The 13431-nt window shown below is 45.6% G+C and overlaps 1 protein-coding gene across 1 annotated transcript in view; it reads right to left on the reverse strand.

Moving 5' to 3' along the window:
* Window positions 1–13431, reverse strand: part of LPCAT1 (lysophosphatidylcholine acyltransferase 1) — a 624443-nt gene that overhangs the window by 49613 nt on the left and 561399 nt on the right. The window contains 1 exon segment of the mRNA XM_030209843.1: window positions 9627–9768. Coding sequence (XP_030065703.1) covers window positions 9627–9768 — 142 coding nt within the window.

Genomic DNA, 13431 nt, shown 5'->3' on the forward strand with positions numbered 1-13431 from the left:
TGTTTATCTGATATTTGTCCACCAAATTTGATGATTACGGTTTCCCCTGTTTGTGATGGTTTTCTACTAGGAATTATTGGAGATGCTCGTGAAAGGGAAATTTCCAATCATTCTCAATCCTATCCTCAAAAAACTCCTCTTTATGACCTAGTGTAGTGTTAAACTATAGACCTATGACCTCCATACCGTTATTAGTGAAGGTAATGGAGGGAGTGATAGCAAAACAGCTGATGAGCTAGCTGTTTCATCATGATATTCTAGATGGTTCTCAATCCGGTTTCAGAAAATGTTATAGCATGGAGAACGTCCTGGCTACTTTATCATTAAACTTAGGCAAGAAATTAGTACACGTAGTAAGGTTCTTTTGAAGCAGTATAATCTCTCTACTGTGTTCGATCTAGTGGACCATTCTGTGCTGTTATCATTTCTAGATCATTATGGAGTGGGAGGTTCTGTTCTTCAGCGGTTTAAGGATTTTCTGTACAGTAGAAGTTATAAGTTAAAGAGGAAAGGATAAGAATATAAGAACACTAGTAAAAAAAGGCCCGTTTCTGACACAAATGAAACGGGCGCTAGCAAGGTTTTCCTCGGAGTGTGTATGTTTGAGAGAGTGTGTGTGAGAGTGACTCTGTGAGAGAGAGAGAGAGTGAATGTGCGAGTGTGTGTGTGTGACAGAGAGAGAGAGTGAGATGGGTTGCGAGTGTGTCTGTGAGAGAGAGAGTGTGTGTGTGAGAATGAGAGTGTGTGCCAGGGGCCCCCCTCCCTCCCTCCAAGTTCCAGGGTCATCCCCTCCCTCCCTCCGAGTTTCAGGGTCCCTCCCTCCCTCCCTCCGAGTTTCAGGGTCTCCCTCCCTCCACACCCCCCCCACATGTACACACCACCAGGGGAGGGGGTCCGACCACGTGGCCGTCGGACCGGTGGGCCCAAAGGCCTTGCCCTAACGTTCTCCGTCCCTCCCTCTCTCCTTTCCAGTTCCAGGCCCCCCTCCCTCTGATTTTTAAAAGTCATCTTCACTTACCACATCGGGGTTACGGCGGCCAGCAGCAGCGGTAAAACGCGTGCAGGCTCGCCCCTTCTGTCTCTCTCAGCTCTGGTCCCGCCCTCTGGGGATTTGGAATGATAACTGAGGGTGTATCCTAGACAAACTATTTGAAGAACCCAGTGGTCAGAGGTTATGAGAGAACAACTTTGGTGAAAAATATTTCAACCTGCCCCCGACTGGCAAGTCATCCGGAATGGACACTTTTACTGCACCTGCACTCTGCTGGAGCCAGTCAAAAACTCCCTTGCTTTGACAGGGGAGCAGGGGCCTTAGGCACACGCTGTTGACGAGAAGAAGCGAGCTGGGGCTGAGACTGAGCAGGCTGACGAGCCAGAATGTACCTACACCTAGAGTAGTAGTACGGAGCTTTCCTTGACTTGCCAAAAAACCTCCTAGATGAGGAGGTGGATGCAGAAGGCACCCGGTGGGAGAGAGAAGAGATAGTATCAGTGTGTTTCTTGATTTGGGCTGCGATCTCCTCAGACTTCTCTTCAAAAAGATTATCCCCCCAGCAAAGGACATCGGCCAACCTCTGCATTGCTATACTTTGAGCAGAGATCCTGGATGCCACATCAAAAGTGTCGTAAGTGCCCCTGGCCAAGAACTTTTGACACGCTTTCTGCTGCTTGACCAACTGGCGAAAAGGGTCGGCCTGCTCCAGAGGGAGCGTATCAACCAAGTCTGACAGCTGTTTTACCGAGTTTTGCAAGTAAACACTCGTGAGATCAGCATTGAGGCCTGGTACATCTTCCTCCCAAAACAATCCAGAGTTCTAGCTTCTCTGCCTGGGGAAGCCGAGGCATAGTCCCTAGTGCTCCTGGCTCTTTTGAAAGCAGATCCCACCACCATGGAGTTGCAAGGCAACTGAAGCCTTACAAACCCAGGCTCACTGTGGATCTGATACTGGGTATCAATCTTCTTGGGGACAACAGGGTCCGACAGAGGGGACGCCCAGTTCCTAACGAGGCCTGCCTTGAGTACCCCATGGAAAGGAGCCATCACAGCCTCCTTAGGAGATGTATAGTTCATGACCTCGAGCATCTTGGCCCTGGGCTCATCCTCCATCTCCAAAGGAAATTGAATGACATCAGTCATTTCCTTTTTGAAAGATGGGAAAGAAAGGCTCTCCGGCAGAGACTGTCTCCTTTCCGGTGGTGGGGAAGGCTCAGAAGGAATCCCATGAGATTCATCCGAGGAAAAGTATCTGGGATCCTCCTGATTCCCATGAGCACTCCTCCTCAGTGTCAGACAAGATCTCCCTATGGGATGTCTGAGACCGAGCCTGCCTCGATGCCGAGGAACCATGTCCTCGACAGTGGCATCGAGAGACTGGCTCCCGCCTCAATTCGGGCGAAGTTTCCTCTGCTGACGTCGAGGGGGTACTGGCCTGGGTGGCAGTTGGCACCGGTGCCGCAAGCAGTGCCAGTGTCAGAAGCCGCACCGCAGGCTAAGGGCCAGGCGGAGCAGCAGTGGAAGGTATGGCAGGTGCAAGCACTCCCGACACCAAAGCACAGCACTGCATAAGGCCATCCAGCAGCTCAGGGAGCAAGGCCTGGATGCACTCATCACGGGCTGACATCGGGCAAAGCTGGGGTGTTGGCTGAGGCACAGATTGCAGAACTGCTGGGGCTGATATGGGAGCAGGTTCTCAGCTGCTTGGAGACAAGTGCATTGGCACCTCCTGCATGGAGGGAGAGCAGTCCTTCCGGTGCTGATGCTTCTTCCCTCAGCACTCCGGAGCTCCCAGCACCATGTATCAAGGGTAAACAATGATGGTGATTCTTGGCCTTCGCCTGAAGCATGTCACCCATGCTTCTCGGTGCCAACAAGGACAACGTTTAATCCTCATGTTGCCTCGGGGTTGGCTCCGAAGATGGATGGTCCTGGGGGCCTGCACAGCAGGAGGCTTCAAGACAGTTGGAGACCCACTCGACGCCTCACTGCTCCCAGTGTCTAGAAGTCTCAAAGTAGACAATCAATAAAAATAAAAAAAAGTGTTTTTTTTTTTTTGACAAAGAAACAAACCTCAATAAGAATAAAAGAAAGAAAGGCTGAAGGCACTCAAAATGCTTTATGTCTGGGGCATGTGAAGAGACCAAAAAAAAATGCAGCTGCTCTTCACGTGGAAAAAATGAAACTGAGGGACCCCCATTCTTGTGGCGGGCAGGAAAGCACTCGCACATGCATAGTGGAGAATGGCTTGTGCTTCACAAAGCTCTAACTTTTTTTTTTTTTTTTTTTTTTTTACTTTGGCATAAATGCCAAACTGGGCAATGCGGATCGGCATCTACCCACTTGTGAGAATACACAAGCCTGCTTGTCCTAGGAGAAACTGAAGTACAGCACCCAAATTTTGCCTTTCAAAAACCACGATTTGGATGTTTTGAGCAGATCTTTTTTTGGCCATTTTGAGAAATCCATCTGCTTCGAAAATGAGCACAAAAGTGTTTTGTTTTTTTTTACATAACACTGCTCCCAGTGTCTAGAAGTCTCAAAGTAGACAATCAATAAAAATAAAAAAAAGTGTTTTTGTTTTTTTTTTTACAAAGAAACAAACCTCAATAAGAATAAAAGAAAGAAAGGCTGAAGGCACTCAAAATGCTTTAAGTCTGGGGCGTGTGAAGAGACCAAAAAAAAATGCAGCTGCTCTTCACGTGGAAAAAATGAAACTGAGGGACCCCCATTCTTGCGGCGGGCAGGAAAGCACTCGCATATGCATAGTGGAGAATGGCTTGTGCTTCACAAAGCTCTGACTTTTTTTTTTTTTTTTACTTTGGCATAAATGCCAAACTGGGCAATGCGGATCGGCATCTACCCACTTGTGAGAATACACAAGCCTGCTTGTCCTAGGAGAAACTGAAGTACAGCACCCAAATTTTGCCTTTCAAAAACCACGATTTGGATGTTTTGAGCAGATCTTTTTTTGGCCATTTTGAGAAATCCATCTGCTTCGAAAATGAGCACAAAAGTGTTTTTTTTTTTTTTTTTACATAACAGAGGACATGGATAATGAGTTCAGAATGAAAAAAATCTACATTTTCTCTATTTCCCATAAACTACATTGTATTCAGCCAGAAATTCTTTTGTTAGGTATTTTTACATGAATTTAAACATCACCAAAGCTTTGGGTAGTACTTGGAGGGGGTGGTGGGGAGGATTGGGATGGGTTTGTTTATTGCTGTTGCTTTGAAATGCATCATTCTGGCTATTTTATTATACCAATTTTACAATAAGAAATTTTATAGATTAAAAAAAAATTATATATATATATATATATATATATATATATATACACACATACACACACTAGTCTCTTACAGAAATGAAACGGGTGCTAGCAAGGTATTCCTCGGAGTGTGTATGTTTGACAGAGTGTGTTTGACAGTGACTGTGTGTGAGAACGAGAGAATGAATGTGCGAGTGTGTGTGTGTGATAGAGTGAGACTGTCTCCTCTGTCCCCAGCCCCCCCTCCAGCCACTCAGCGATTCTCCTCTCTCACCTGCTCCCCCTCCAGGCAACCAGCGATTCTCCTCTGTCCCCTGCCCCCCCCCGTAGCCATCCAGCGAGGTTTTTCGTGCTCAGGGAAGGAGCTGGACAAGATCCTGATTGGTTGCTGTCTGGTCACCTGGGAATCAGGGGCCAGAGAGCGGAAAACCAGAAAAAAAAAAGGCCAGACAGAGGAGAAGGAAGCAAGGGAGAATTTGTCTGGTTCTACTGGAAGAAGGGTAGCTGAAAAGAAGACCAGCGAGACCTGAAGTGGTCCACAACTTTGTGAACTGACCATCTGAAGAAAGTACCTGTTGGTTCAGCTCTACCGGCCAGAGAGACTGTAATCCTGCATGCTGCAGAGAGCCTGTTCTGTTTCCTAAGACGGGGACTCGCTGTGGAAAACAGCTGGAGTCTAAAGGGAAAAACCTGTGTCCACTTCATCTGAGAGACCACCTAGAGTCAAGCTCGGTGAGGATTACAGAGATTTATTTCCTATAGTTGGGGATTAGCTAGTGGGTTCTTACCTTAGCAAAGGCGGGTTAGTCAGAACTTTATGATCAGGAAGATGTGCTGCTAACTGTATTACTTCATGACCTAGTCAGTATTACTAATCAGCATTGTGTAATAACCTAGTAACCAGGGATATCAGTGTTTTAGTTAGACAATACATTCTACAGTTGCTTATCAGCATAAAGGAGCTACATATGTACAGCTGAGCTGTAGTGTGGGGTGTACTATTCTATTTTCTTACCTATATAATAAATTAATATATTTCACAGCAGTGACTTTACTTTTATTCCAGTTCTCTCTAACAGAAGAAAAGTTCTGGTGTAGGCCCAGAACAGCCAGGTTCCTTTATAATATATAACCCCTGGACAGAGCTAGGAAGTTGGTTTAGCCAGACTCCTGTAAACGGAACCTGGGAATTACTCATTGGGTAGCTTTGCCCAGAAGAGTTATTCATCTATAAATGCTTACAGAACGGACTCGTAATCTATCTCTGTTGGATTCCCTACATATGCAGAAAGAAGCCTGGAATCATGTTACACAAGCAACCATTGTGAACTGCTACAAACGGGCAAGCTTTGTTAGGGATGTGGAGAGGGATGAAACAGATGCAGCTGTTGCAAACGCGTCAGATGAACAAGCTATTGACATCCCAGCCGGTGTTACTGAAGAGGAGTTTGATCACTACGTAGCTGTTGATTACGATCTACAAGCAGCTGACGACAGCACTGATGTCCAGATATGCACCTACACGCAGGCAATGGCTGATGATGAAACAGATGATGAAATGAGCAGCGAGGCACATGCTGACGAAATTCACCAACCTCCTGTCACTTTTGCAAGAGCGCTGGAGAGTCTAAACACCATGCGGGCCTATCTGGAGGCCACTGGATGTCAGTGCTATGACAATTTTTACCATCTGGCAGACATAGTCTATGGAACTCACAGACACAAGAGTGTACAGAGGACTATGACTGATTTCTTCAAGTAAGCCTAACGTCAGTTAACGAACGTCCCAAGGGAAAACACTATAAGTGAGAGTGGGATAAGGAAATAGAATCAGCTTTGGTGATATATATACAGTGCAGTCTGCTTAAGTGCAAGGGTCTCTAGAATTGTCACAGAAGTGAAGAGACTTACCTGTAGCAGGTAATTCTCCAAGGACAGCAGGCTTCCTATTCTCACGAGTGGGTGGCTGCCTATCCGCTTCGCCCGGTCCGGGACCGAGCGATGTAGATCAGTGCCTACCCACTTGTGAGAATATGCAAGCCTGCTTGTCCTTGGAGAAAGCAAAGATACTTACCTGTGGCACGTATTCTCCAAAGACAGAAGGCTTCATATTCTCACGAGTTGGTAGACACTGATCCACGCTGCTCAGTCGGGGACTGAGCGACGTAGATTGGCGTCTATCTACTCATGAGAATAGGCAATCCTGCTTGTCCTCGTAGAAATAATTTTCCTTTGACAAGTCCCCGTTTCATATGATTTACTGCTGAAAAATGTAAAATAGTTGAGCACTTAAAAATTTTTTTTGTGGTCAGAGGGTCTAAGTTTTCGCAGCTAAGGCTATCCATTTTTGTAAAAAACCTTTTTTGAGGAGAATGCTGGCAATGGGAGACATTTTTCTTGTACTGATGCACCTGCAACTACCTTATTATATATCAAGGAAATACCTTTGTGTTTTAGGATCCCCTTGGAGAGGTTTTTACTGGATAAGAATGTTAATGGTGATATTGATGGTGGGAATGCACAGGGCCTTTTTTTGTAAGATTTGGATAGTAAAGATTGTATTCTTTTTTTCCTCTCTGATAATTTCCTGTTTTCTTTTGTCTTCTTTTTCTGTCCAGGATGTGAGCTAATATTGATTTGCTTCTTTACTTTTTGTATTTTTCTGTAGATTTGACTTCCCTCGGTTTCTTTTTTTCATTTTTTTGGATTAATGTATAAAAAAAGAAAAATTAAGTGAATTAGACAAGTTGTGAAACTAAATACAGTAATGGGATAAAACTCTCTCCTCACAATGGGAGGACAGGTGGAATCAAGGTTTATCAGCCATAAGGGTCATTTTACAACTGCATACAATGGTAAAAAGTATGCCATTTACTTTTCACTCTGCACAGGTTATTGGATTTTCAAAGCAGAAGTATATGACTCTACACTACTTTATCTTAAATTAAAAATTAAATTATTTTTTCTACCTTTGTTGTATGGCCATGCACTTTTTTTCAATTGTGTTGGTACCAGGCATTTGACAAAGTACCTCATGAAAGACTCCAGAGGAAATTGGAGAGTCATGGGATAGGAGGTAGTGTCCTATTGTGGATTAAAAACTGGTTAAAAGATAGAAAACAGAGAGTAGGGTTAAATGGTCAGTATTCTCAATAGAGAAGAGTAGATAGTGGGGTTCCCCAGGGGTCTGTGCTGGGACCGCTGCTTTTTAACATATTTATAAATCATCTAGAGATGGGAGTAACTAGTGAGGTAATTACATTTGCTGGCGACACAAAGTTATTCAAAGTCATTAAATTGTGGAAGGATTGTGAAAAATTACGACCTTATGAGACTGGGAGACAGGGAATCTAAATGGCAGATGACACATAATGTGAGCAAGTACAAAGTGATGCATGTGGGAAAGAGGAACCTGAATTATAGCTACATAATGCAAGGTTCCACGTTAGGAGTCACCGACCAAGAAGGGGATCTAGGTGTCGTCATTGATGATATGTTGAAACCTTCTGCTTAGTGTGCTGCGGCAGCGGCTAAGAAAGCAAATAGGTACTATTAGGAAAGGAATGGAAAACAAAAATGAGGACATTATAATGCCTTTGTATCGCTCCATGGTGTGACTGCATCTCGAATATTGTGTTCAATTCTGGTCACTGCATCTCAAAAAAGATATAGTGGAATTAGAAAAGGTGCAGAGAAAGGCACCGAAAATGATAAAGGGGATGGGACGACTTCCCTATGAGGAAAGGCTAAAGTGGCTAGAGAGATATGATAGAGATCTATAAAATAATGAGTGGCGTGGAACGGGTAGACGTGAAGCGTCTGTTTACTCTTTCCAAAAATACTAGGACTAGGGGCATACAATGAAGTTACAAAAGTAGTACATTTAAAATGAATTGGAGAAAATGTTTCTTCACTCAAGGTATAATTAAAGTCTGGAATTTGTTGCCAGAGAATGTGGGGAAAGGCGGTTAGCTTAGCAGGGTTTAAAAAAAGTTTGGATGGCTTCCTAAAGGAAAAGTCCACAGACCATTATTGAAATGGACTTGGGGAAAATCCACTACTCTTTTCTGGGATAAGCAGCATAAAATGTTTTATACTTTTTTGGGATCTTGCCAGGTATTTGTGACCTGGATTGGCCACTGTTGGAAACAGGATGCTGAGCTTGATGGACCTTTGGTTTGTCCCAGTATGGCAATACTTATGTACTTTCCTGGTCTTCTCTTAAATCTATTGCCAGGATTTCCTGTTCGTCTGCTATTTTTCTCTACTCCTTTTCCTTTCAGCTTTCTTCAGTTTATATTCTGCTTCTGCCCACATTTAATTCTTTCTTACTATTCAGTCTTCAATTTCTCTCTTTTGACTGTGTCTACCTACAGCTTGCCCCTCTCTCCTCCCCACTTCCATCCAGCATTTCCCCTCCCTCTCCTCCCTACTTCTATCCAGCATTTCCCCTCTCTCCTCTTCACTTCCATTGTCAGCCCCTTTCTCCTCCCCACTTCCCTCCAGAAATTTCCCATCTTCACGTCCATTGTCTGTACTTTCTCCTTCCAACTTCCACCCAGCATTTCCCCTCTCTCCTCCAAACTTCCATCCAGCATCTCCCCCTTTCTTCCTCCTTCCATCCTATGTCTCCCCTCTTTCTCTCCAGCATCCTCCTACCCCCTCTTCTGTCCATTATTTCTACCCCCTCCTCTGTCCTCCATTCTTTCCAGATCCACTGCTGCTTCTCCTGATGAGCTACAGTGGCAGGCAAAGCAAACTGTAGCAGCAGCGTGTGCTTGTGCACAAGCTGTCATCTCTACCGGTCCCCTGCTCTGGAACAGGAAGTTGATGTCAGAGGGGCAGGGAACTCATAGAGCTGACAGCATGTGCACAAGCCCTGCAGCCCCCAAACCTACTACTGATTGTTTTGCCTGCCACTGCCGCTCGTTGGGAGAAGCAGCAGTAGCGGACATGGGAGAGAGGCGGGAGATGGGGGATGAGCGGACAAGGGAAAAAAGGTGCCGGTACACCTATAATGGTGTGTAGCAGCACAAAAAGTCCTGTAAATACCTAAACACAGAAATCACTAATAGGGGACATGTTAACTGCTCATGCAGCAGACAATGCAGTGCAGTCTGCTAACTGCATTCGACACTGACAGACATGCTAGCAATCATTTTCTCTGTCTTAACTGCACAGCTGCCCGCCTCAAAGTGTTTGGAGCACCCTGACAGTAAAGAAATTGGTTTCATATCTAACATACCTTAACTTTGGCTCTTCACATACGTTAGATGCAAAATCTTAGTACAGCTTAGTAAACAAGTCTCTAAACAATTTAAAGAAAACAAAGTGTCTTAGACATAGTGCAGTACATACCATACGTGATTTGTCTCTTTTTTTTCTCATCTATAGCTCTAAACAGGTCTGAAACATTAAGGTCTGATATACCCAATGCAGTTTTCAAAATGCAAGTGAAGTCTTCTTGTGCTATAGCTCTATCTTGTTCAGACTGATACATCTATAAAATAGAGAGAGAGACAGTTTAGTTTCTTATAAGCAGTATCTTTTAACTAACTCCTTTGTCCCTCCTCTCCCCATCTCATATAAACAAACATAAAATAATGATCAGATACACAAAATACATACTTCTTTCCTGAATGTTACTTAAATAATATGTACTTAAATACTGTGTTAAGATAGTAGAAAATACTCTTTTCCAAAGCAGGCTGCTGGAAATAAGTATTAATTATTTCTTGTACATCTACAACTTTGCGGGGTAATTTTATATAAAGTATTTTCATTGTGTAAAGAATGGATTTTATGAAACTGAATGGGTTCATACACTTGTAGAATTATATGTGGCAACAAGATCATATGTACTCAAGGTGGATCCTTTAACATGTGGAAGTTGGGAGCCAAACCACCACAGGTAAAATGAACTACAAGATATAGGAACCATACTATGCTACTGTTAAAAACACTAAAGTGAAGTTACTTACCTATAGCAGGTATTCTCCGATGACAGCAGGCTGAGTGTTCTCACATGTGGGTCGGGTGGCCCCAGGAATGGAGATTTTTTCTAGTAAAATCTGAAGAGCTTTCAACAACCAGCAAAGCGTGGGACGGACGCACTGCGCACGCGCGGCTCTCTTCCCACCCGCGTCCATTCCCGCCTCAGTTATATTAAAAGCAAATAAAAAAATAAAAAACAACTCCAAAGGGAAGGTGGGCGGGTTGCTGAGAACAATCAGCCTGCTGTCCTCGGAGAATACCTGCTACAGGTAAGTAACTTCGCTTTCTCCGAGGACAAGCAGGCTGCTTGTTCTCACATGTGGGGTATCCCTAGCCCCCAGGCTCACTCAAAACAACAAAGAAAGGTCAATTGGGCCTCGCAACGGCGAGGACAAACAGAGATTGACCTACGAAGAAACAGCTGAGAGTGCAGCCTGGAACAGAACAAAAAATGGGCCTGGGGGGGGGGGGGGGGGGGGGGTGGAGTTGGATTCTAGACCCCAAACAGATTCTGTAACACTGACTGACCGAACCGACTGTTGCGTCGGGAGTCCTGCTGAAGGCAGTAATGAGATGTGAATGTGTGGACAGATGACCACGTCGCAGCCTTGCAAATTTCTTCAATAGTGGCTGACTTCAAGTGAGCCACTGACGCTGCCATGGCTCTAACACTATGAGCCGTGACATGACCCTCAAGAGTCAGCCCAGCTTGGGCATAAGTGAAGGAAATGCAATCTGCTAGCCAATTGGAAGTGGTGTGTTTCCCGACAGCAACTCCCCTTCTGTTGGGATTGAAAGAAACAAACATTTGAGTGGACTGTCTGAAGGGGCTTGTCCGCTCTACACAGAAGGCCAATGCTCTGTTGGCAAACCAATTGACTGGTTCAGATGGAACTCCGACATCACCTTCGGCAAGAACTTAGGGTGAGTGCGGAGGACTACTCTATTATGATGAAACTTAGTATAGGGAGCATGGGCTACTAAGGCTTGAAGCTCACTGACTCTACGAGCTGAAGTAACTGCCACCAAGAAAATGACCTTCCAAGTCAAATACTTCAGATGGCAGGAATTCAGTGGCTCAAAAAGGGGTTTCATCAGCTGGGTGAGGACGATGTTGAGATCCCATGACACTGGTGGAGGTTTGAAGGGGGGTTTTGACAAAAGCAAACCTCTCATGAAGCGAACAACTAAAGGCTGTCCAGAGATAGGCTTACCCTCTACACGATAATGGAAAGCACTAATTGCACTAAGATGGACTCTTACGGAGTTGGTCTTGAGACCAGACTGTGACAAGTATAGAAGGTATTCAAGCAGGGTCTGTGTAGGACAAGAGCGAGGATCTAGGGCCTTGCTGTCACACCAGATGGCAAACCTCTTCCATTTGAAAGAGTAACACCTCCTTGTGGAATCTTTCCTGGAAGCATGCAAGACTCGGGAGACACACTCAGAAAAACCTAAGGAGGTGAGGTCTACGCACTCAACATCCAGCCTGTGAGAGCCAGAGACTGGAGGTTGGGATGCAGAAGCGCCCCTTCGTTCTGAGTGATGAGGGTTGGAAAACACTCCAATCTCCACGGTTCTTCGGAGGACAACTCCAGAAGAAGAGGGAACCAAATCTGACGTGGCCAAAAGGGCGCAATCAGAATCATGGTTCCACGGTCTTGCTGGAGTTTCAGCAAAGTCTTCCCTTCCAGAGGTATGGGAGGATATGAATACAGAAGGTCCGTTCCCCAATGTAGGAGAAAGGCATCTGACGCTAGTCTGTCGTGGGCCTGAAACCTGGAACAGAACTGAGGGACCTTGTGATTGATATGAGTGGCAAAAAGATCCACCAAGGGGGTGCCCCACTCTCGGAAGATCTTGAGTACAACGCCCAAGTTGAGTGACCACTCGTGAGGTTGCATTATCCTGCTCAACCTGTCGGCCAGACTGTTGTTTACACCTGCCAGATACGTGGCTTGGAGAAACATGCCGTGATGGCGAGCCCAAAGCCACATCTGGACGGCTTCCCGACACAGGGGGTGAGATCCGGTGCCCCCCTGCTTGCTGACATAGTACATTGCAACCTGGTTGTCTGTCTGAATTTGAATAATTTGATTGGACAGCTGATCTCTGAAAGCCTTTAGAGAGTTCCAGATCGCTCGCAACTCCAGGAGATTCATTTGAAGACCTGATTCTTGGAGGGACCAAGCTCCCTGAGTGTGGAGCCCATCTACATGCGCTCCCCACCCCAAGAGAGATGCATCCGTGTTCAGCACTTTTTGAGGCTGAGAAATTTGGAAAGGACGTCCCAAAGTCAAATTGGATCGAATTGTCCACCGCTGAAGGGAATTGTGAAAATCGGTGGACAGCTAGATCACATCCTCTAGGTTCCCCGCAGCTTGATACCACTGGGAAGCTAGGGTCCATTGAGCAGATCTCATGTGCAGGCGTGCCATGGGAGTCACATGAACCGTGAAGGCCATGTGGCCTAGAAGTGTCAACATCTGCCGAGCTGTGATCTGCTGAGACGCCCTGGCCATGGAAACGAGAGACAGAAGGTTGTCTGCTCTCGTCTCGGGAAGATAGGCACGAGCTGTCTGAGAGTGCAGCAGAGTTGCTATGAATTCTAACTGAACCCTAGTAGCTCCAAAAGTAGAATAGTCATTTGCACGGACTGTAGAGCTCCTGCCTCTGTGGTGTTCTTCACCAACCAATCGTCGAGATAAGGGAACACATGCACTCCCAGTCTGTGTAGCGACGCTGCAACCACCGCTAGGCATTTTGTAAACACCCTGGGAGCAGAGGGCGGCACACAATACTGAAAGTGCTGTGTTCCCAGACAGAATCGCAGCTACTTCCGGTGAGCTGGAAATATCGGAATGTGAGTGTAAGCATCCTTTAAGTCCAGAGAGCATAGCCAATCGTTTTTCTGAATCATGGGAAGAAGGGTGCCCAGGGAAACCATCCTGAGCTTCTCTCGGACCAGATATCTGTTCAGGGCCCTTAGGTCTAGGATGGGCCACATCCCTCATGTTTTCTTTTGCACAAGGACGTACATGGAATAGAATCCCAGCACTTCTTGCCCTGGTGGAACGGGCTCGACCGCATTGGCACTGAGAAGGGCGGAGAGTTCCTCTGCTAGTACCTGCCTGTGCTGGAAGCTGAAAGACTGAGCTCCCGGTGGAAA

Source organism: Microcaecilia unicolor, chromosome 1 (assembly GCF_901765095.1).
Source record: "Microcaecilia unicolor chromosome 1, aMicUni1.1, whole genome shotgun sequence".
NCBI lineage: Eukaryota > Metazoa > Chordata > Amphibia > Gymnophiona > Siphonopidae > Microcaecilia > Microcaecilia unicolor.